Below are 24,664 nucleotides of genomic sequence, written 5' to 3'. Positions count from 1 at the left end.
ACTGTGTGCCTTGTGGTTCCTGCTACCTTCTCCTGCTACCCCAGCTTGATGTCCTGTCATTGTGAGCTGACTTGACTCCTGACATCTGACTTGTGGTTCCCCACCTCCAGTTTGTCTCCTGCTTCTCACCTTCCAGAATCCAGACCTAGCTGACTCTTGACTCCTGTCTCATGACTACAGACTTTGACTTTGCCTACTAAGTCTGGCTGCCCATGACCTGGCCTGCGAAACACCCTTTCTGTGTATTCCTCATTTTTGTCCCACTTCTTTCTGACTGTTTCTTTTTACATCTCTCTCCAGTTTTCTTGTCCTTTCTTTGTTTTTCTCCTCCTTCTGTCTCTTTTCTTCTTCTTTTTGTTTTCACTGAACTATGGGGAAAAGTGTGCCTGTCAGCAGCAGGGTTTTTTGGGGGCGTGAGGAGAAGGAAATGGGCAGAGCAGGTACAAGGCCTATGTCTGTTTGCTCCCTGAACCATCTAAGATGCTCTCTTCTTCTGTCTTCTGAGCATGGTATGACTGAGACAGGAGTGAGTGGTGGGTGTGGGAACCAGCAACATGCTTTCCAAGTGGTCTATACGCTGTCCTCCTGTGGTACAGAAGGAAGTCTTCTTTGGTCAGTGAGATGTCCAGGATTTTAGGACTATATTAACCTAGGACTGTGTTTAAAATCTAAAAGTAATCTTGGGGGAAAAATGGACAACTTACAACTGCAGCTTGGAAAAGAGGAGACTAAGAGGGGATATGATAGAGGTATATAAAATCATGAGTGATATGGAGAAAGTGGATAAGGAAAAGTTATTTACTTATTCCCATAATACAAGAACTAGGAGTCACCAAGTGAAATTAATAGGCAGCAGGTTTAAAACAAATAAAAGGAAGTTGTTCTTCATGCAGCGCACAGTCAACTTGTGGAACTCCTTACCTGAGGAGGTTGTGAAGGCTAGGACTATAATAGTGTTGGATAAATTCATGGTGGTTAAGTCCATAAATGGCTATTACCCAGGATGGGTAAGGAATGGTGTCCCTAGCCTCTGTTTGTCAGAGGATGGAGGTGGATGACAGGAGAGAGATCACTTGATCATTTCCTGTTAGGTTCACTCCCTCTGGGGCACCTGGCATTGGCCACTGTTGGTAGACAGATACTGGGCTAGATGGACCTTTGGTCTGACCCGGTACGGCCATTCTTATGTTCTTATGTAAATATACTGTTCTCTTACTACAAAATGTGAAGCAACTTCCTAGATCTTCTTCACCAGCAACATGTCAAAATACTTCTGCACTTTCCGCATACCTATGTGCACTCACTTTTCCTTGTATTTGATATTGTAGAATTGCTCTTCTGTCGTTGAAGATGTGATGGATTAATACATTTATTTATGTACTGTTGTTTAAATAGATATTCAAATTTCAGCTTACATTTACACATTTCTTAACCAGCAACCTCTTCCATACAAATTCACAAACACTATAGTTTGGTCTAATTTCTACTACATCGTATTATGTATAGTTTGTTTGTTCTGCACTTTTTAACCATTCCATATTCTCCATTCCAGCTTTGTGTGTCTTAGCCAAAGTTCAGACTATCCTTCTCCCACAACACTGACTCACAACCCTTGAGCTCCTGACTATACAGCAAGCTCCAATTTCAAAGCAACATGAGACTAGACCCCTGACCTCAGCTCTCTTACATAAGTGTTTTTTCTTCTCCACCTTGCCTCAAGCGTGCTTCTAGATTAGGAAAAAAATTTACGCTACAAGTTTGCATCTCAAGGGAAGTTCCAGGTTCTCTTTCGTTTTACTTCCCATACCACTGACTGAAGCTAGTAACTGTCTTTGATGGATCAGTTAGAGGACCTAGTCTCCCTCCACTGAACCAGAAGAGGAAGGGCTACTGTAAAGAGGTCTCTGTCTGTTAGCATGAATTTGTCCGTATTTACATATGAATGCATGTATTCACTCTAGTGTGACTATTTGAGTCACTGAAGCCTCAGTTAAATTTACATTCTTTTCTATAAAATATATGTCATCCTATTGACAGTAGCCCTTTAACAAATACTATGAGGTAATATTGCAGATCCATTTTCAGTATGAAAAATAACTTGTTTGTTAAACTAGTTTCCTTAACCCAGGCCTTGTCATATTTGATGGGTGTATTTTCATTTTGGGCAAAAACTGCTATTCCCTTAACCATGTTTCCAACTGTAATAACTTATTCATCGACCACCTCCATCTATATGTGGGTAAATATTGTAGTTAAAATAATACTTTCCCTCCATGGACTGGGTAGAGGCCATATTCTCTAAAGTCAGCAGTTTTGGTAGTTTGACTCTTCTGTAATAAATTTTAAATCATTCATGAAGTATAACTATTGAGGTAAAATCAACCTTTGGGCAATGTATTCCAGCTTTGAATAAAACCAAATCTCAAAACAGAGAGTATTCTGTTATAGTGTACTCTGGTTCAAAATGAAATAAACTATGTCACAATGTCTTAATATATAATCTGCACACACATTAGATTAGCAGCTTATGCCTTGGCTTGTTTTTATAAATTCTAGTTGAAGAATGAATAAACTTTTCCTTTCATTGCTCCAGCTAGAATTTGTATATCTGATGGGGAACTGGAACTCTCTTTTCCTGAAAAAGAGGGAGGAACATAGGCAGAAAGAGAGATTAAATGAACTTTACTTCAAGTAGCAAATATTCTCAATTGGCATGAGGTAGAGACTAAGAAAAAAATAAGTATTGAATGTGATTTTACTGCTCCTCCCTCCTTCCCCCCCCCGAATGAAAACTATGAAGTAATCAAGAATCAGGTAAAGTAGGTAAACTTTTGTGGGGAACTAAAAATATCAATAAACCTGTGATGAAATGCATACACACACATATTGGAATTCTGTTCATTTGACTTAGCCAAATTCTTCATTTAAATGCTTGAGAAATATGTAATCTTTTTTACATGAATTCAGGAATTCTGCAGTTAGAGGACTCAATCCAGCTAATAAAGACTGCTAACTTTAGGTGAGGTGGTTCCTTCATCTGTTTGTTTACCTTATGTACTTCAGGTTGATTACAGTATTTATGGAATAGGCCTTACTACAGTTATCACAGTACATTTCTCATTGACAGTAAGCATTGTTTCTGGAGATGCCAATTAAACACTGCAAGGAATAAGCAGTTTGGCATGAAATTTCAAGAGAGTTGGCTAGCACTTCTAGTGTGTAAATCCTTCAAACACAGAATTTTCTTCAGAAATGCTCTGGTCTTACCTGTTAACAACTGCATTGGATGACTTTTTTCTTTGGAATTTTCCATTTCATGCGCTTAAATCTGACTGTTTTTTGGAGCAAAGGTTCCCCACCATCTTGGAGATTTTTTTTTTTTTTTTTTTTTTTTTTTAATATACTCTCCTGTCTAAAATCAGATCGCCCTTGACTTGTGGGCAGACTGACTCCACATGGGTGTTTCGCTTTGGCTACATCCAAGCATTATACTTAAACTTTTTGTAGTGGGTTAGCGGTTGTCCCTTTCCCTCTCTGGTTCAGTGGGAGGGCACTTCACCTCACTGCATCACTGGGATGTTGCCCGCTAATGGAGAATTACAAATTGAACATGAGGGGCCCTGGTGGCAGGGGCAGGGCCAAGCAATATCATGGTCTAAGCCCCTCGGGCCAAGCAGAGCAAACAGTCTTAAGGGCTCAGGCCCTGAGGCAGGGCAGAGCAAACCAACAGTTTTAGGGAGCTCATGCCCTCAGGCAAGGGAAAGCTATAAGCAGTCTAGTGGCTCAGGCCTTCAGGCAGGGTAGAACAGTTAGTCTATCACCTGATGTCCTGGCTCAGGCACATGGCAGACAAACACAGGTCTCTTGGCCTAAGGTGGGGAGGCTGCCACCCCAGGGGTCAGGTTGGCAGCAGGAGGTTGGAGGACTCAGGCCCACCCTACTCCACCAGGTCCCAGCTTGGGGCCCTAACAGCGGCGGAGGGTTCTGCCACTGGGTCAGTGTGAATCCTATCACAACACACTGACTTGGGTTCTAACAGTGAAACTGGGCTAACATCTGGTTTCCCTGGGCTACTTCCTACCATAGTCTGGGCGAGGGGCTCCAGAGATATGCCTACTTCAAAGCTTCTCAAATTTGCATTGCAGTATGTGCTCTCTGATTGTGGAGGAATCTTTCCTGCTCTGTTATGGAATGGGAAATTGTACACCTTTATAACAAATATCAGTGCTCAACTAGTCTCTTTGGCAATCTGATATTTTAGTTAAACTGAAAACAAACTGGTTGTTGGAAGGGCTTATGTGAAACAGAAATATATTTGCAAATAAAGCATTATGCCTTACTATGTAGTGGTTCAGTTCTCCTAGAACTTTGTCACACGCTCATAATCTATGAGCAAAACAGAAGGATGTGGATTTGCAGAAGATACTTTTATCAGAACTTTCTTTCCAGCCAAGATAGTTCCTCTTTGTCCTGTAGATCAGTGTACTGCCAAATGTTGAATTGGTTATCTTTTTATTTTTCCTTTTGATTTGTCTAATCTTTAATATTTTAGTAAACTATTATGTCAAAGGATAGTATTTAATTGCACACTGCTGTTTTATTTAAAAGATCAAAGCTGTTCTCTGAACAGTTTTGATTAACTGTGAAGACTCTGTGCTCAGAAGTAATAGGTATATTAAAGCATTGCCAAGATTAATGTGGGGATGACTCTATGCCTATTTTCAGAATTGCAGGGGGGCGAATTCTATCAACAATCAAGATGCACTTGATAAAAGGCCGAAACAGTGGGGATCCCTTCTGTCGAGCAGCAGAGGAAGTTTTACAAGATTTGGATTTGAGGATTAAAAATATTATCAATTCTCAACATGAAGCTGTGACTGCTAACACCACTGGAATCAGTCCAGCCCGGGTAATGGGCCTCCTTTTGTTCTCCTACTATATAGCTTTACAAGAAAGCCAATGTCTTTTTTAATAACTTGAAATACAGAATAATCTTTTTCCAATCATACAGAATAGTGTCATTTCCTGTGTAGCGAAGTACACTTAAATTTGTTGAAAGACTCTTTAAATTCTTTAGGATTATAGTGTGGTTTTCAAAAAGCCATTATACTTTAACTAAAAAATTCATACGTTAAAATGATAAACTTATTAAATTGCATTTTAAAAAGTTATTTTATTGTTCCTATTCATAACAGAGTTTGTAAAATATTACATATTTATAAAATAACTCATCTGTTACTAATATGAATATAGTTAATTTTATTGGGGAATTTAAATGACAATTTATGTTAAGATGCAGTTAAGGCTGAGAGTACATATAAGTAATTTAGGATAAAATACATTGATGACGTAGTTATCCCAAAATCAATCCATATAAACTCAGAACACACTACGTTAAATTTAAATCCAAACATGTTAAGATACAGTAATGCATATCCAAAGAACCTTAACTCTGCTCTGTACAGACCATGCAATAATGATATGATTATGATTACTATTTGTGGTCCCAGATTATATTAGCGATTTTAAATTGACTTGTAAAGACTCAATAGATTTTTCTCTCTGTCTTGCTCTCCCCATTTCTCTCTCCGTCCAAAAAGGGTGGGGGGGTATCGCTACAGTGCAGAGTTCAGGTTACTTAGGTGGTGAAACTGTGATTTCCATAATTTTAAAATATTTGGATTTCTTTTACATTCTGATTTTTCCTGGTTTATAGTGCTTTGTTTTGGGATCTCTTCAGTGCAGTAATAGGTAGTTATAGCCGTGTTGGTCCCAGGATATTAGAGAGACAAAGTGAGTGAGGTAATATGTTTTATTGGACCAACTTCTATTGGTGAGAGAGATAAGCTTTCGAGCACACATATCTCTTCTTCGTCAACCACTTTGTCTCTCTAACATCTCTGTAATGTATTTTACTGTAGATTACTGATATGTACCCTCAACCTTAATTTCATCTTCATTTTGGTTTTGTCTAGGAATTTTCTTTGTTTAGTGTTCATGTATAAAATTTTAATTAAAAAAGTCAGAATGCTACCATTTGATATTCCTAATGATTTGAAGAGATCCCTTAAATTATTTTTTATAGGTTTAACTTTCTGTGTCCAGATTTACCAATATTGACTGGCTGCTTTATGCCACTCTGAAGGAGCACAAGCAGCTAGAGTTTATATCACATTTGCCTCTCTTTTAGTGTCCTCCAGTTTCTACTTCTTGCCCTACTCTGTTTCCCTGTGCAGTTTCCCTTTTATGCAGTTTCCCCTTTACTCCTGTCCTCCATATTTTCCATATAAACACATCCTACTTCTCCCACCCACTGATTCTCTGCATGTGAACATTTTCCTTCTCTATCCTACCTTCTGAATAGATCTGGTGGAACAGGTAACTTTTGAAAATAAATATTTAGGATTAATAGTCACTCTTATTGTTATTTTTCATAACTGAAAGTTTTTCCGCCAGCAGAGGCTTCTGCATGAAATCTTATTATTGAGGAAAAACTCTCAAAGAACTGTTGTATCAAAATGGCTGCCATCTCTTGTTGTTCTCAATGGAACATAAGACATAGGCTGATGTCCCCTATCAACATGGCCACCATTTCCCTTGTTCCCCGCAGGAGAGAAGCCAAAGATGGTGGCATCCTATATTGTGAGGAAGTGAAGAGGAATACTTGGGCCCATTGAGAACAATGGGGAATAGAGGCCCTTCTCTAAATGGGCAACTGAGGGCAGCCTGTAATGTCAGTCCGTTTGAGAACAATGAGAGATTCAGCAATTTTGAAAAAGTGCAGTTTTTGGTGAAACTCTTTGTAGAAGAATATTATTCTTTAGTATCTGCTGAAAAAGTATACAGTTATTAAGAAAAAGAGGCAAAATAGCCATTAATTATTGAAAAAAATGAAATATAGCCTATGTTTATGAGTTCAGTGAGGTTTTTTAACTGTATGGGAGACATGAAGCATCTGTATTTTGTGAAGATCTTTTTGGACAAACAAGACCCAACACTGGGTGCTATATTTCTCATAGGATTCACTAATAGATTCTATTATAAAGTCTCAGAAAAATAGGTTTTTTATTCACAGTAAGTGCTGTGATTTTTGGGGAGGGTATGCTGTATTTTTTGTACCTAACAAAGGTTAATCCCTTCTTTTAGTGCAAAATTCAACTTCATTTTAACTATGGAGCCACAACTGGTGCTTTAACAATGTAGTATTGCTAGGAAGGCTGTCTGTCTAACTCATTTCTGAATAAAATGCACTTGAAAAAGTTACCTTGCAGCAAACAGATACAAAACTTTTAACCTGGCAATATTTTTCTTTGCCATATCTTGATGTTGTGGGAATCCCTGGGCTTCAGCTAAATAATTATTCCACAGGGGAGGAAGCTTTGCTTTAATTTAATTATGTGAAGCCTGAATTAATGGTTAATGGGATTTTTCATCATGTTCTGAGAAGTTTACTATTCTGGCCAGAATTTGGCTATTGTGACCTGGATTGATCAATATAGGACCTGGAGTAGCAATAAGTCATTCATGAGACATTAGTCAATTTATTTTAGAGGCAAGAAGAAATGGGCCATGGGCATAGCTTTAACAAGCATCAGAGAAACAATGCTTGCATGTGGCTGCTTTTTCCATTTAAGTCTGAATGCCTTAATTTGTAGTGGAGCTTTTTTTAGTCTGTGTGCATAGTTATAGTTGAGACCGCTCTTTTTTGCAGTTTTCATAGTAAGACAGTTATGCCATGACATAACATGATATTGTACAAAAGTCATTATGTGATAATGTAATGGCTGCATTGTCTCAGAATATAATTTTAGAGAAGTTAAATCATAATGAAATGGACAATTCTGTTTTAATTTTAAGTGACAACCATAGCTGTAGTTGCTATTTCTATTTACTAGTTGTTAACTTATAGTAAATATCTGACATATATTGCTATACTTCTTGCAAGGTAGATACACTAACTGGTGTAATCAGGTAGATAGATAGAAGAATAGAATTTGATTTATTCAAGAAGATTGTTTAAGATTAGTTAACTGATTCTATACATTCTATTGCTACTTGTCCTATCTTTTAGAACAAATTTAAACTGCAGTAAGAAGCGACAAGGAGTCCTGTGGCACCTTATAGACTAGCTTAAGCTTTTGTGAGTGAATGCCCACTTCGTCAGACGAATTCACCCATGAAAGCTTATGCTCCAATAATTCTGTTAATCTATAAGGTGCCACAGGACTCCTTGTCACTTTTTACAGATCCAGACTAACACGGCTATCCCTCTGATACTTAAACTGCAGTGTGCTTTTTACATATAAACAAGAAACCCTGTGGTTTTTAAAAATCTACTACTCTACATTTAAAAAACAAACCAAAAAACAAACCCTAAACTTCTGTACAGGACTGTTACTTTTTTTGAACTTCCTTTTTTTTTTTTTTTTTTTTTTTTATAGCAACCCTGCAATTCTTGCAGTACCACAGTGGTTATGAAGTTCTATGTCTCTGCTGCTGAGAGCAGGATTGAGCATTTCCAGATGTAGATTATTTTCTCTGAGAACTTCTCCATTGTTGTGGAAAATCCTGAGGGATCTATTTTATGCCAACCTGGAGGCTGTTGTACGTAACATGCCTCTGGTCAGGTCTGTGAAAAGAGTTGGCTAATTGATAAAAGGGATTGGTGTTAGACTGCCCCAGAATGTAGCTGTGTGCCCCATAGCACTCAAGAATACGTGATGGAGAACTGTTCATTTTCTTCCCAACTTAACTTCTGTAGTGCAGTCTCATTGCTCAGACTCCGATATTTATCTGTGTATCTTATTAAGCTCATGCTTCCATCTAGCAATTAGCTAAATATCACTAATTGCCTGAGGCTAGGAGGAAAATTCCCTTTGGTAGGTTATTCCATAAGTATCTGTGGGCGATTTCTTGCACCTTCTTCTGAAGCACCTCACTGCTGTTGAAGATGGATTACTTGTTGATTGGTTTGATGCATTGTAGCATTTCTTATTGTATGCTGCTATTAATATTTACTTAGATGGAATAATTTTTATTTACTTTCAGCCAAAATTACATGCCATAAACCATGGCACTGCCTACTGTGGCAGAGAAACTGTGAAGGCCTTACTAGTTCTTTTGGATGAAGAAGCTGCCAATCTTCCCACCAAAAACAAAGCAGAACTATTATATGGTGATGAAAATGTAACACCATTTGGAATCACCTCTGTCTTAATGCTCTTTAGGTGAGTACTAGTAAATCTATAAAATAAAACAAACCCCTGTAATAAATGGTCTGAAGAACAAGAATAATATTCTTACTTATACAAAGCAAATAATTTAGTAGCAAACTAAGAGATGTATTGTCAATTTGCTGTCAACTTTTTAAGTTTCCATTTTTTTTTGTTTACTCAGTATGTCTAATTTTCACTTCATTTGAGAATAGTGTGTTCATAGCTAAAAAACATAATTTTAACACTAGCAACTTATTCAAAGAAGTGAATCTACCACACTAAACGGTCACTTTTAAGTAAAAGTAAGAAACTTTACACAAACTGAGGGATTCTTTTTGCTAAAATAGTGGAAATCACATTTATTTCCTTTTTTTCCTTTCTTCCCTTCAGACTCTAAAATCTCTTAACAATTTGTACTTCTGTAGCACCTTTATTCTGAGGTTCTCAATTGCTTTACAAACAATAAAACTCTCAACATTGTGTGATAGGTAAGGGATCACTTCATCCTCCACCTAAATACAGTCACTTCTGGGGTATAATACTGTTTGTAAGTTCTTATGTTATAAAAATGTTTTACTTATGCAGTGAAATGTATCACTTTCCCCAAAAATACCATATTCTGCTAATCTATAACACTACCAATATATTTGCATTCCAGGTTGGTCACTGGAAGAAACATAGGAAATATTAAACCTTACTATAGTTTGCCATCTTATTTATTAGTTTAAAATTCTCAATTTTAGGATCAAATGACTTGGTTCTAAGTATCTTCTGAATTTTAACAAATTTATTTGTTGTGTCAAGAGATTTCATTATTTTTTATACTGAACGGTCTCAAAAATCTGTTTAAACTTTATAGTCAGCTGTGCCTGGGATCTGATCACGTTCCAGAAAGCTATATTTATTTTTAGGCCCAAGGTTGGAAGAGAAAACTAACATGTCTCATGTATGAAACTTTTGAGAGATTCAGATCATTTCTCTTTATCCCTCCCCTATAGCTCTGTGTTGGCCTTGACAGAGCTTTCAGTTTAAATGGTTAGACTGGTTGGTTCCAGGGCTTTATCTTTTGATTCTTAAACTTGGCAAGAAGTTCACAATGAAAAAAACCTTCCACAGAGGTACTGGTAAGGAGTGGTTACAATTTCCTTTATCTGATATTGATAATATTTTGTTGCTGGCATCTATGTATCTTTTGGCACTGAAAGTACCAATATTAACAATAAATCATCAAAAATATTTTAGAATTTTCCAGACAAAGTGAGATTTTTCTCACTGAATCAGTCTCTTCTGTGTATACTGCAAATCTGACAGGAGATGTTTCATCCCTTATTAGATGGATCCCTGCTGCTCTCCACTGGAGACTATATTGAAACAATTTCTTGTGTGTATATATTCTTGGAGTGCAAATACTTAAGAAAAATAAGGGGTGGTTGTAATTATTGTGAAGTCTTATTGATGGCAGAAAGGGGTTACCTGTTGTGTTTCCCATAGCATTTTCAGCTTTTTTTTTTTTTTTAGCCACCAGAGAAAATGCATTGAAGAGAATATCAAAATAAGGAGACTGCTCCAGTTAGGGCTACTATCTGTGTTTTTTTAGGGTAAATTTGTAATGAACATAGACTAAATATTTCCATAATGTATTAAGAAAATGTACACAATTCTTTCTTCTCTGGCTCCCTGCCTCATTGATAAGCCTTCAAGGTCCTACGTAACTTTGCTTCTCCCAGTTTTCTATTGTCAAAGTTATGTTGCTACTCCCATCCCCTTCATTCCATCAAGGATGCCATCTTTGGCATTCCATTTGTCTACTTCTCCCATAACTGTTTCTGTGCTTTCTTCCATGTTGCCTCCTACTCATCAAATGCCCTTCTGTGATGGGTGCCTGGCCCACACTGGGCTTTAAGGGGTTAATAGAGCCGTTGGGAGGCTGCACAGGAGGCAGCCATCAGAGATGGGCTGCAAGAAGCAGCCAGTTGGGGCCAGGTTGTCCCATATAAGAAGCACTGCAGAGCAGCTTCAGTCACTCCCTGGCGCTTGAGAAGGGAGGAAGACTGGCTGCTTGTAGGCTGAAGGCAGCAAGCACTGTGGACAGAACAGGACTGCAGACAGAGACCCAGGGAGCTAAAGGCAGCTTCTGGTGGACTGCACGGATCTGCAGACTGAGGCCTTGAGGCTAGGGGAAAGAGTGTGCTGGGGCCACAGGGAAGTGGCCCAGGGAGCTCTAAAGAGGAGTTGGAGGGGATGTAGCAAGTAGCTGCCATCTACAGGGTTTCTGGGCTGGCACATCGAGTAATGGGCGGACCTAGGACCCTCCTCTCCAGTTGCCCATGGGGAAATGGTGGAACTGTGCCGTTCCCACTGGGGAAAGTGGCTGGACAGATATTGCAGAGCCCCCAAAATGGGGGAACCCAGAGCGCAACATGGACGGAGTGCTATGTCACTGAAGGAGATGCCACGGTACTGGGAGTGACGTGGGTCTCAGAGCAGAAGTGATGGCGGCGAGGCACCACCAGAAGAGGGTGCACTGGCAAAAAGAGCTAATTCTCGTGACAGCCAGTAGGAGGCATTGGAGTGGTGAGTTGCACCCCGTCACATCTTCCTATACTGGTCTGCAAAGCTAATAAGATCCTGAACACCCACTTTTTGTAGGTGTTGTGGAAGGAACTAGGTCACTGAGCTAGAAAAGCTACTAATGTTGGCAATTCATCTTGCCAAATTTGTACCTCATCTTGCAGAAGTCTTGGCACAGCTAAAAGTGTCTTAATGAGACTCAGATCTTCAGGGGAACACCTAGAAAGGTTCTGTCCCTGCTGAAATGAAACCGCTACTTGTCAGAGCAGGCACATTGGCTGACAGTGATAATAAAGAGGTAACCATTAGGTGTATGTTTCCAAGCAAAGAACAGACTTTGTTACTGCAAGAAGCAAAACCACTCGTGTATGCATCCAAGTCTTGTGTCAGTGGAAATGAACTATGCACAAACTGAAAAATAGAAGTGTAATTGTCTGTCTGTGAGAACTGCCATCTGAGTGTGGGTGGATGGGTGAGAGAGAGAGAGAGAGAGAGACAGACAGAAGTTACTGTGGAGACTGACCAGAAGCCTTTGAAGACAATCATGGGAACAAACTTGCTGTAGCACTGCCAATGCCACAAGTAACAATGATGTGCCTGCAGAATCACAACTTTGTGGTTAAACTTAAATCCTAATAGTATATGACGGTTGCTGAAACCTTAAGTCAGAAATTTTATTGTACTTCCCATCAGTACTTCACATGCACACAGGGTGGGGTTTTTTTGGGGTGGGGAGGTGTGGGAGAAGGGCAGGAGAAAGGATAGAGGAACAGAGGCTTGGATTCCTCCATTCCCCTTGTTTCTGAGGGGCTCTTAAGCATAGGAATTTTTGTTACAAAATGCTGAAGTGTAATTAGTTAAGAATTTATTCTTTTTTTTTTTTTTTTTCAATGTAGATCTCCAGCACAATCCACTGGGTCTTCTCCAAAACCTCTCAGACAACGTATTAAAACATCTGTTGGTGAAAGAAAAATTAAGGTGTTGTATGGTTGTTTTATATAATATTATAATACATATTGTATAAATGTAATATAATAATACTTTTGTATTATGCATTCAGTCCCTATCTCTCTCTCTCTCTCTCTCTCACACACACACATATACATAAATAAATAAAGTGTGTGTGTGTGTAAATAATAATAATACATATTGGTAATTTTTACCAAAATCCCAATTTGAAAAAGGATTCCATAAATGAAGAAGCATATTGGTGATTATATTAGACTCATAGGTCAGAAGGGACCAATATGATCATCTAGTCTGACCTTCTGCACAAAGCAGGCCACAGAACCCTACCCATCCGCTTCTATAACAACCCCTAACCTATGTCCGAGTTATTGAAGTCTTCAATAATATTTATCTCCTTAAAGAGCGAGCAATACAGACATAGGCCTGACTAGAAGAGTGACATGATAAATGAGAACAACAAAGTTTGTAGGAAAAAGAGGCTTAAAAACTTGTTTGTGGACATGCCATTCTAGTGCATGGAGGCATGTTGAATTAATCTATATATTTTCATAGTCTGTGTAATTTAAAAAAGTATAATAAAAGCAAAAATGACGACAAACACATGCGCCTTAACTCTTAATTTTGCATTCCTGCTAAATTGGACTCTGCCAAAGACCAATAATGGAATTTTTCAGTATCATTTTATGGGCATCTTTTTATGTTTCTAATTTCCGAAATCCTGTTACAAAGCAAGAACTCTCTGAACAAGAAACTTAAATACTTAAAATTAAAAACTTAAATTCTATATCTTGTTGTGGTGTTCAGACAGAAATCTTACTTTATAATAGTGAGTTATAGTGTTAGAAACATCATTTAGGAGAATGTCTTTAACAGCACTGACAGCTCCATGAATGCTTTTTTAGCAGAAGTGCAAAATTTAGTCTGTGTTGGGACTTGCTAGGACTAATCCCTCGCATGTGGATGTTGGGAGCTAAATGAAAGTTGGCCATCTAGTTCCAGCAGATGGATTCTAGCAATAGATGAGGAAATAAATTAGATCCATTTTAATAGATGAGGAAAGAATAAAGTGGTATTATCAATTTGTGGTAAAATGTACTTATTTAGCAATAAGAGCAAACAGTAGACTAGTATAACTAAAAGTAAGTTTCCATAAGTGGGAAATAATTTTTAAACAATATATATTTGGGGTGTGTGAGGAAGAAACAAAACAATCACCACCTCCTAGTGCCAAAATGAATTAACTTGGCATGTTGGGGCAATGTTTAGTTATTCACAGGGTGCAGCCTAGTACGTGTAGTCCTCTGTGACATAATGTTATCAGGGGTCTCAACCCCAGGTAGATTTATTGGGTTTTCAGTACAATTCCTTGTGGAATTAAGATAAAGCAAACCATCAAACTTAAAGCATGTCTGTGTATCCTAAATGTATTCCTGTTTCATATAAATAGGTTTAGCTATCAAATAAATGAAGGAACAATCATGGTAAACTAAGAGTGAAATTAAGCCTAAAACAGATTCCAAAAATATGTCAGCTGAAAAATAAACCAGATAACAATGATTTTAGTCTGCTTGTTAGTGATAAATTAAACTCTGGTTAGATCCATCAAAATATGAAAATATGTGAGTTAAAGTACATTGTAGGGCCTATTGAAATCAATAGGAGCTCTTTTGCCTGAATGAAGAGTTCAAGACTCGGTCAATGATCAATTGTGTTCAATATCAGAAAGTCCGGAGTGTTTATTAATTAAAAATAATTATCCTTAATATTCAAAAAAACCCTTTCAAGTCTCTTGAAAGAGATGCACAGGAGTCAGGCTTCCATCACAGAACTTACCAAAAATGTGACTCTGGAAGCTGATTCTTGATTACTAAAACATTTTCACTTATTCAGCAGGGTAAGCATAGAAAAATAATGTAAACAATAGTACAGTAACTCCTCGCTTAACATTATAGTTATGTTCCTGAAAAATGCGACTTTAAGCGAAACGATGTTAAGCAAATCCGATTTCCCCATAAGAATTAATGGAAATAGGGAGGGTTAGATTCCAGGGAATTTTTTCATCAGACAGAAAACATATGTTACACACAGTAAGTTTTAAACAAACAATTTAATATTGTACACAGCAATGATAATTGTGAAGCTTGGTTGAGGTGGTGGAGTCAGAGAGTGGAAGAAGGTGGGATATTTCCTGAGGAATGCCTTACTGCTAAATGATGAACTAGCATTTGCCTGAGCCCTCAAGGTTTGACACATTGTTAATGTAGCCTCACACTCTACAAGACAGCACGAATGGAGGGAGGGGAGACAGCATGGCAGACAGAGACAGAGACACACGCCTGTGTGTGTGTGTGTGGGGGGGGGGAGAGATGCGCACTGCCCCTTTAAGTATGCCGACCCCACTCTTAAGTACATTGCCTTTAAAAAAATCAGGAAGTTGAGACAGCAGCTGCGGCCAGCAAGCTCTCTCTGTCCTGTGCCCTGTCCTGTCCCCACCCTGCTCTATATGAAGAAGGGGTAAGTGGGAGGCAGAAGGGGGGGAGGTGACACCCTGACATTAGCCCCCTTCTTCCCCCCCTTCCCTGTACAGCAAGCAGGAGGCTCCTGGGAGCAGATCCGAGGCAGAGGGCAGGAGCAGCACACGGTAGTGAGGGGAACTTAGGGGGAGTGGGGATCCGATGAGGGGCTGCCAGTCCACCCTGGTTCCAAGCCCCCACCAGCTAGCTCCAATGGGCTGCTCTTTTTGCGAGCCTTGGACAAAGCAGGCAGCTGCCAAACAAGGTTGTAAGGTAGCATTGCACAACTTTAAACAAGCATGTTCCCTAATTGATCAGCAACATAACAATGTTAATAGGGCCGACTTTAAGTGAGGAGTTACTGTGTATCGGGTTTTTTGATTCTTAGGTAAAGGAGGTTTTATGGTGTAATCAAAATTAGTCTTAGTGCTGCAGAGGATCATTACTTGGTAGCAGTCTTTTGTGACTTTTAAAGCCACTGCCACACCAAAAAAGGAATGTAGAGAATCACCGTGGCCACAGCAGGTCTCAGAGACATTCTGAAGAATGTGGCCAGACAGAAATACTTGTGGGGTGGTAAAAGGCACATGTAGCAGTGGCAGTCTTTACAGCCTTGACTAGGGTGCTTGCAGACACCACTCCAATGGCAGGAGCGCACTGGGGAGGAGGCATGGTTATGGTTCTACCCATTCTTGCCTGTGCTCCTTGTGGTGGTGCTGTGACTCCCACCCAATTTATTTTTATAGCACAAGATTGACTGCCTTTTTTGCAGGAGCTAAGGGAAGGGGAAAGACTATGAAAACTACTCTGGAGGTAAAATCAACCTCTAGTTTTTCTTTATGACAGAGAGCCATAACTATTTCCTTTATGGCTCCCTCATCCCTGCAGTGCTAAGCAAAGATTAGTGCCTAATACTTCTAAGAATTTTTTCCTTGAAAAAAAATTCATATGGTTCAAATTAGTTTAATTATATCCAGATTACTGAAGACTTTTTAATTGCATTTAATTGAAAAGTCTACTTACGAAGCATAAATTATAATGCAAAATATTGAGACAAATGTAAGTTTGTTGGCTAAAGACAATCAAATCTCTTATTTTAGGGGTGAAAGGCAAACAAATTGGCATCTTGTAGTAGTAGTGTTCTACTGTATTATTTTTAGAATGTATATGGCCTCTTTATATTGATACTTCATAGTTATAGGACCAGCGTCTACTGTAGCTGCAGACAATTGGCACAGAATATATAGGGGTTTATTTAAAGTAAAATTTACTCTTCTATCTAATCGTGTACACCTCTACCCCTTTATAACGCCATCCATTATAACACGAATTTGGCTATAACGTGGTAAAGGAACGCTCCAGGTAGGCGGGGCTGTGCACTCCAGCGGATCAAATCGTGTTCGATATAATGTGGTTTCACCTATAACATGGTAAGATTTTTTGGCTCCCGAAGACAGCATTATATCGAGAGAAAGGTGTACTAAGCATTTCTTTTTAACAATTAAATATTAGAGCCATTGCTAAGAAGAGTTTTATTCATATTTCAAATAAGGCAGTAATTACTTAGGAGCTGTTCTTTCATTCATGCTTCTCCTCAGGAGCTTTTTAAGGTGTGCAAATTGGTTTTCTCCCCAAATCGTCTAACATATTCTATTGCAATGAAAAGCATCTGTCTATGGGCTTGTCTATACAAAGCAGTAATACAAAGTACAGGAGTGTGATTTCTAAATCTTGCTGACATGGTGCACATTAATTGGTTCATGTAGACCCTGCTGGTGTGAACTAAAATTCCCTGCTGAGTTTTAATGTAATACTGCGTAATAAAGATCTCTAAGAAAATCTGGTAAACGAAAAGTGGAACACTTGCGTGCACTAATTTTTACAAAGAAATGTATCCTCCAAAGCAGTTGTTTACCAAAGCATCTCTATAGGCAGTTATGAATAGAACTATAGATTTGTAAATTTGAAACCAGGAGCAAAGTGTGTATGTGTAGTTTTAAAAAATACAGAGGCGGACAAAGCAACTGGGTTATTGTGGATTTGTGATTTTAGAGTAAAAATCTGTGGAGAGTTTCCATTGTGCCAAATTTCAGCTGAATGAGTTAGCGAAGTGTAAGTGAAAGCATGAGGAATAATGCAGTATAATTTGGGGCATGTTAGTCTCATAGCTGCTTTGCAATTCAGGACGGGGGCAGAAGACGCAGAAATGTTTGCACATCTCATTCCTGAAGAGTTATTGGAGGTGGTACAAAAAGATCAAACATTTCTCAAAAGGAGATCTAGTGAGGAAGTATGCCTATTATTCTTGACTCCTTGAAGGAAGAGGAGAAAGTATGCTCCTGCTCATCCTCCCTACCAGACTTGCAAGAGCTGGTTAAGTATAAGAGATGCTTGGATCTCCTGCATCTTCCTCTGGGAAAAAAAGTAAGGAGGCAGATCAAATATCTAAACGTTCTCAAAATTCATGTTTAGTCTGAAAGATCTAAGAAGTTTTGTAAGGTGGGAAAGAGGATTATTAATTTATCTGGACTAATTCATTCAGCCCTATTTTTGAATCATGCAGCTATGTCGCTTAGAAAGGTTTAGGTGCTCTTTGGACTGGATTGTGCCTGCCTTATTTTCCCTAACTTCAGTGGGATTACTTGTATGACTATCTACTCATCAGGGTGAGTAAGATGGTCAAAGTCTGACTTCTAGCAATTAGATGCTACAAAGACTTATGCCCATAGGCAACCTTACTTGAAGACTGCTTACCTCTTCCTCAGGCTATACTTGCCTCTGTTTCCTTTTGCTAAGAGGGCTGCTTTTTGAGAAGCCAAGCTTTCTCTTTAGTCACACAAACTTACCTGTAGTTCTTTACTTAGTGGTCAGAGTGAGGTGTTCATAATTCTGTATGATGCTTTTTAGATTGGGTTTGGTCCTTGGTTGAATTCTTTTAATAGATTCATAGTGGATTTTTTTTTTCATTGAAGAAACTCTCATGTTCTATTTGCAAATCACACATGTAAATCTGGGGTTGAGATTTTACCAGAGACCGAATAAACATGGAATGAGAGTTCAGGTACCTTTGAGAGTGATCTGTGGTAGTCCTTACTCTAAGATAATTGTATGATGACTGCTTCTAAAACAACTTTAGATATTTCTCCTATGATAATTCTCATGGAAGGCAGTTAGCTTCTAACGTCTAGTTGAATCTGATAGGAATAGAAACAGTGGATATAGGTGACAAGAGTTTAGCCAAGTAACGCTTGTTTTAAAATACTATCCTCCTTCTTCTTAAAGGGCAACTCTATTCTCTGGTATTAGTTGTAGTGACTATGTCCATGTATTGCGGAAAAGCATCTGGGGGTCATAGTGGACCACAAGATAAGATAAATATGAGTGAACAGTGTAACACTATTGCAAAAAAAGCAAACATCATTCTGGCATGTATTAGCAGGAGTGTTATAAGCAAGACACGAGAAATAATTCTTTTGCTCTACTCCCCACTGATTAGGCCTTAACTGGAGTATTGTGTCCAATTTTGGGCGCCATATTTCAGGAAAGATGTGGACAAATTGGAAAAAGTCCAGAGATGAGTAACAAAAGATGATTAACAGTCTAGAAAACATGACCCATGAAGGAAGGTTGAAAAAATTGGGTTTGTTTAGTCTGGAAAAGAGAAGATTGAGAGGGGACACAGTTTTCAAGTACATAAAAGGTTTTTACAAGGAGAAAGGTGAAGAATTATTCCTTAACCTCTGAGAACAGGACAAGAAGCAATGGTCTTAAATTGCAGCAAGAGAGGTGTAGGCTGAACATTAGGAAAAACTTCCTAACTGTCAGGATAGTTAAGCACTGGAATAAATTGCCTAGTGAGGTTGTGGAATCTCCATCATTGTAGATTTTTAAGAGCAGGTTAGACAAACAGCTATCAGGAATGGTCTAGATCAGTAGTTCTCAAAGCCAGTCCGCTGCTTGTTCAGGGAAAGCCCCTGGCGGGCTGGGCTGGTTTGTTTACCGGCTGCATCCACAGGTTTGGCCAATTGCGGATCCAACTGGCCACAGTTTGCCTCTCCAGGCCAATGGGGGCTGCGGGAAGGGCGCCCAGCACATCCTTCAGCCTGCACCGCTTCCCGTAGCCCCCGTTGGCCTGGAGTGGCGAACTGCGGCCAGTGAGAGCTGCGATCGGCTGAACCTGCAGACGCGCCGGATAAACAAAGTGGCCCGGCCTGCCAGGGGTTTTCCCTGAACAAGCGGCAGACTGGCTTTGAGAACCACTGGTTTAGATAATACTTAGTCCTGCCAGGAGTGCAGGGGACTGGACCAGATGACCTCTATCATATCTCGGTACTGAGCCACTATTTCTCCTTCCAGATCATCAAGGGATATGGGGAGGCCTTGAGGATATTTATTGGGACTGTTCACTGCCTTAGAGAATTGAGCACCAGATCTATCATGAGCATTGAGGAGAAATCTCATATCTTCCTCCTGAAAGTATGGTGACACCTGAGGTGTGGCCTTGCCCATGAAGTGATCCTTATGCATGACACTAGGAGGTTCAATAACTGAAGACTCTGAGCTATGGTTGGCCTGTTGCATGTGTACAGTACGGATATGAGATCCTGGCTCTTCTGGACTCTGTCAAATGATAGGTAGATTTTTGCTACTGGGGTGTTTTTGTCCACTCTCAGGTGAGTTATCCTTGTTGAAGGAATCAAGAAACTTTTCTTGATGTTTATTACAAAACCATGCACTTGTAGGAGATCCAGAGTCTGAATCATGTCTTTGTGAGCTGCAGCTTGGGGTAGGCTCTGATCAGGGTGTTGTCCAGAAAGGGTTATAGGTGCATACCTTATGACCTGAGTCTGGTCAATGTCACTGCCAGCATCTTTGTAAAGAACCTGGGGGCTGAGGAGAGACCAAATGGGAGTGTTTTATACAGTAACTCCTCATTTAACTTCATCCCGCTTAATGTTGTTTCAGTGTTATGTCCCTGCTCAATTAGGGAACATGCTTGTTTAAAGTTGTGCAATGCTCCCTTATAATGTCATTTGGTTGCCTGCTTCTAAGAGTCTGTGGCAGAGCAGCGACTTTACAAGGGAGCACTGCACAAGTTCCGCTTCTCCGCACCGTCCCCCTCCCTCCCAGTGCTTCCCCCACTGCCAAACAGCTGTTTGGCAGCGCTTAGGACTTTCTGGGAGGGAGAGGGAAAAGCAGGGAAGCGCCGTGTCTCTGCTCCTCCCCATCCCTCCCAGAAAGTCCTAAGTGCTGCCAAACAGCTGTTTAGCGGCGTTTAGGATTTTCTGGGAGGGTGGAGGAGGAGTGGAGACACAGGGCTTCTCTGCTACCCCCCTCCCTCCCAGCACTTTGGGCTTAGGACTTTCTGGGAGGGAGGGGCAGGAGTGGGGAAGCACTTCATCTCTGCTCCTCCCCCTCACTCCTAGAAAGTCCTAAGTGCTGCCAAACAGCTGTTTGGTGGCACTTAAGACTTTGGCAGGGGGAGAGGGATGTGGTGTGCTCCAGAGAGGAGGTGGAGTGGGGGTGGGAAAGAGGTGGACCTGGAGTGGAGCAGGGACAGGAAGAGGAGGGCCTGGAGCATTCCCGGCAAAGTCTGAGCCTGTTTTTCTCCAGGGAAGGTGCTGCTGCAAAGGAGCTTCCTAGCATCTTTGCCTGCAGTGGGCCGTGCCTGTATGGGGCAAGCCAGGGGCACCTCCCAACCACAGTACAGTATATAATGCTGTTGTCTGCCCCCCCAAAATTTCCTTGGAACCTATCCCCCCGTATTTACATTAAATCTTATGGGAAAATTGGATTCGTTTAACATTGTTTCACTTAAAGTTCCATTTTTCAGGAACATAACTACAACGTTAGGTGAGGAGTTACTGTACTAGTAATGATGTGTACCACAAGTAAATCTCAGGAGCCTGCAGTGGCATAGTCCTATGGAAATGTGGAGATAAGCATCTGCCAAATCCCCTGAAGTTAGGAGGTCTCCTTGAGACAGGGATGACACCATAGAGGCTAGGGTCTCTATCTGAAATATCATTTTCTTCATCCACTTATTGAACCTTTTGAGGTTGAGGATGGCTCTGACTCCCCTATTGGTTCCTGTATAATCAAGATGATGGAGTGGAACCTTGAGAACCTTTCTTTTGAGGGAACTTCATTCTATTGCTCCCAAGTCCAGGAGATCAGAGGTCTCATTCCAAACCAGTTCATGCTTTGCAGTGTTGCTGGAGATGGGAGACTGGAAGAAGAAGGGTTGGGATGGAGCTTGCAGCTCAAGTGAGTATCACTGGCTCGCTATCTCCCTTGTCCACTTGCCTGTGGTCATTGTGGATCAGTCCATTGAGAAATGGAAGATTCTGCCTCCTAGATTCAGATCTGGGTGGAAGCACATTCACTTATTGTCATAATGTGGCTTGGTGGGCTGCAGAGCCACCTCAGGCCTTTCCAGCCAAGCCTCGGTTCCAAAACTTTCTATTGGTATACCTGCTGTCCTTTCTCTGTTACTTTTACGAGGAAGAGGTACGAAAGGAGTGTCTCTGCCTGAAAACAGATTTGTACTCCCTTCTGACAGCACTCTGTGGTGTGGGAAGGGACTGCTTAGATTTTTTGCTGCATTTTCTGCTGCTATTTTACCTTTTCTCCAAAAATGAGAGACACTGTGAACTGAGATGAGCACGGGAGTTTTTGGAGTCCACTGTTTGCGCTATTTTGGAAGGCATCTACCTTCCAGGGTTTTAGCCGTATGTACCTTGTGGCTGCTGAGCTGGATGCCCTGGCTCTGGCAGAAAATCTCATTGCATCCATTGAAGCATCAGCCACGAATGCTGTTGCTAGGGAAAGTTTCTTAAGTATGGCACTGGAGCCAGGGTGGTCACTGTCCTTCAGGGCCCTAATGTCTTCCATCAAGGACCTTTTAGCTTTTGCAAAGCATGTCACAGTGAGGGACATTCTGGGGGTAGGCGAGGAAGCTTTGAAATTCTTTCTGATGGGAACTTCCACTTTCCTGTCTGTTGGGTATTTATGGAAGAATTCCCTTTTTGAAGGGATATCCATATCCTCAGCTGAGGCTTGCCACTGCAGTATCAACCTTTGGGACTTCAGTAATAGCATTTTTTGATTCTTGCAGCTTGTGGAGTCTAAGGTCCTGTCTGTTAATGAATTTACCTCTGTCAGATTTCTCCAGTTCCTCTCTGATCATATCTTCAAAGAAAGGAGGACAACAGGGGAATCATTGCCTTGGGGAAGAATTTTTAGGGAAGATATTTGCTTTGAGGCTGAGGTCATGTCTATACTACAAACTTAATTTGACTAAGGTTACTCTCTTTTCTGACTGGTGGATTACCACTGGCAATGTTGAAATGCCAATAGTGATCCTGGGCGACCCAACCTATTCCTTGCTCCCCTCGCTCATGAAAGCTGTACAACAGCCACCTCGACAGCACCAAAGAACTCTTCAGCTACTGGCTTAGCAGGTGCAGAAAGGCAATTGAATATGCCTTTGGTCATTTGAAGGGGTGCTGTTATTTACTCACAAGATTGGACTTCCGTGAGGAAAATATCCCAGCTGCCTGCTGTGGCCTGCATAATTTCTGGAAAGCAAAGGAGAAAGTTTCAGCCAAGGTAGAGGGTGGAGGTGGAGCAGATGTCTGCTGAATTTGAACAGCCAGATGCAAGTCTATTAAAAGAGCTCAACACTGAGCTAACAGGCTGAGGGAGGCTTTGAAAGACCTTTTTAATAGTGAGACAGAGTAGTGTGTATGTGTGTCGTTGTGTCCTCTACCAGGCCCTGCTCTTTTGCAGTCTGGTATGAATTGTGTGGTGATTGCTGTATATGTAGGAATGTAACATTTTTAATGCACCTGTTAATTTTGCTTGTGAATATTATGAGTTGTGTGACACTGTGCAGTATCAGGTAAGTGGGCACTGTCAAACTGTTGAGCACCAGCCAGCATATATTGTGAACTAATAAAAATGAATTATGTTCCAACTATAGAATTTTATTCTATAAAAATCTATGCAAAAATACCCCTGGGCAATTTAAGAACAAATACATTAAAGCTTAATAAATTAAGAGAACAGAACTTATGAAGGGGAATGAACATTCATGTCCATTTCAGCTACACATACAGGAACTGTGGCTTTCAAAGGTCAGTGTATGTGAAGCTATTACTGTCTTTAATGTCCCCCAGGGTTGATAAGGTTAGTGCAGCAACCACTGATGCCATATGGAATGTTGGAGTGGGGAGGGTGTTTAGGGAGGTCCTGATGTTGATTCTCAGTAGGCTGCAGAGGGAGGTGAGCACAGGATTGTTGAACCTGAACCTGAAGTTCTACCAAAGTCTGCAGCCCATCCTGGTGCATTTCTCTATCCTTTTCCTTCACCTTTCTCCTCTCTACTCTATCCTTCTCCAGGCTGTCTGCAGTGGTCATCCTCCAGACCCTGTTCTCACATTGTGATGCAGCACTGGCTTGCAGGATTTACTGAAACATGTCATCCTGCATCCTCTTCTTTCTCCTCCTTATCTGGCTCAGATGTTCTGTGGGTGTGAGTGGGAGGAGACCCTGAAGGCCACAATGGCAGAAGCTGCAACTAAAACACACAGTTACCATTGTCAGTGTATTCTCTATGGAAAGCGAAACTTGATGCTAAACTCACTCCCTTGCTCCCCTAAAGTTTAAAGCACTACATTCTCACTTCTACTTGGGATTGCTTGTGCATGGAGCCAGTCACAGCAGCAGCTATGGTGAGCATGGCCTGCCTGGGGTTGGGGAAATGAGGAAGGAACTGCTTGGTTGCATAATTCTAGGCAGTGGCACCAAATACTGGGACCGTTTTCCACAGGCAGTGGTGATTTGAGCTCCTCTTGCTCCTGAGGATAATAAAGACACAGGAAGCACAGCTGCTGCTGGCGTCCTTAAGCCGCATGGGCCGGACTGTCATGGGTACCTCAATGGTGCATGCTGACATTATTGCTGAGTGGCATGGGAAAGTGCTCTACCGCAGAGGAAGAAATAAGACAGCCCTCCCTAGAAACATTCAGCAGAGGATTACAGAATACCTACATGAAAGTTTCACAGAGATGTCTCAGAAGGATTCCTGAGACATCCGTATGCACATAACAAATTGCTCCGCGTGGCCCTCCTGCCTAACTCTAGATGGAAATAAAAAGCAGATAGAAACTCTGCCTCTTTGTTGTATAACTGCATCTTGTAGCATGAGTAAATTAATGAGTCAAAAGGTGTGTCCTGCTACTTTGGGTGTGCCACCCTGTAACTGAAAATAGTTAGGGCTCCCTGAAACTTCTTATGCCAGAGAAATTGAACAGGTTACTTAGCCACTTCCATAAAGAACTCGGCTCTTCATGAGGAAGATATGTGATTTGTTCTAAGTGGCTAGCGCGATCT

The 24,664-nt window shown here is 40.5% G+C and overlaps 1 protein-coding gene across 1 annotated transcript in view; it reads left to right on the top strand.

The window, feature by feature from the left end:
• PARPBP (PARP1 binding protein) overlaps positions 1 to 24,664 on the top strand; it is a 103,300-nt gene that overhangs the window by 53,436 nt on the left and 25,200 nt on the right. The window contains exons 6-8 of the mRNA XM_075068860.1: positions 4,726 to 4,909; positions 9,049 to 9,227; positions 12,683 to 12,764. Of these exons, the coding sequence (XP_074924961.1) occupies positions 4,726 to 4,909; positions 9,049 to 9,227; positions 12,683 to 12,764 (445 nt within the window). The remainder of the gene's footprint in view (positions 1 to 4,725; positions 4,910 to 9,048; positions 9,228 to 12,682; positions 12,765 to 24,664) is intronic.

Source organism: Chelonoidis abingdonii, chromosome 1, assembly GCF_003597395.2.
Source record: "Chelonoidis abingdonii isolate Lonesome George chromosome 1, CheloAbing_2.0, whole genome shotgun sequence".
Lineage (NCBI taxonomy): Eukaryota > Metazoa > Chordata > Testudines > Testudinidae > Chelonoidis > Chelonoidis abingdonii.
This window is presented reverse-complemented; position numbering and strand designations above follow the sequence as displayed.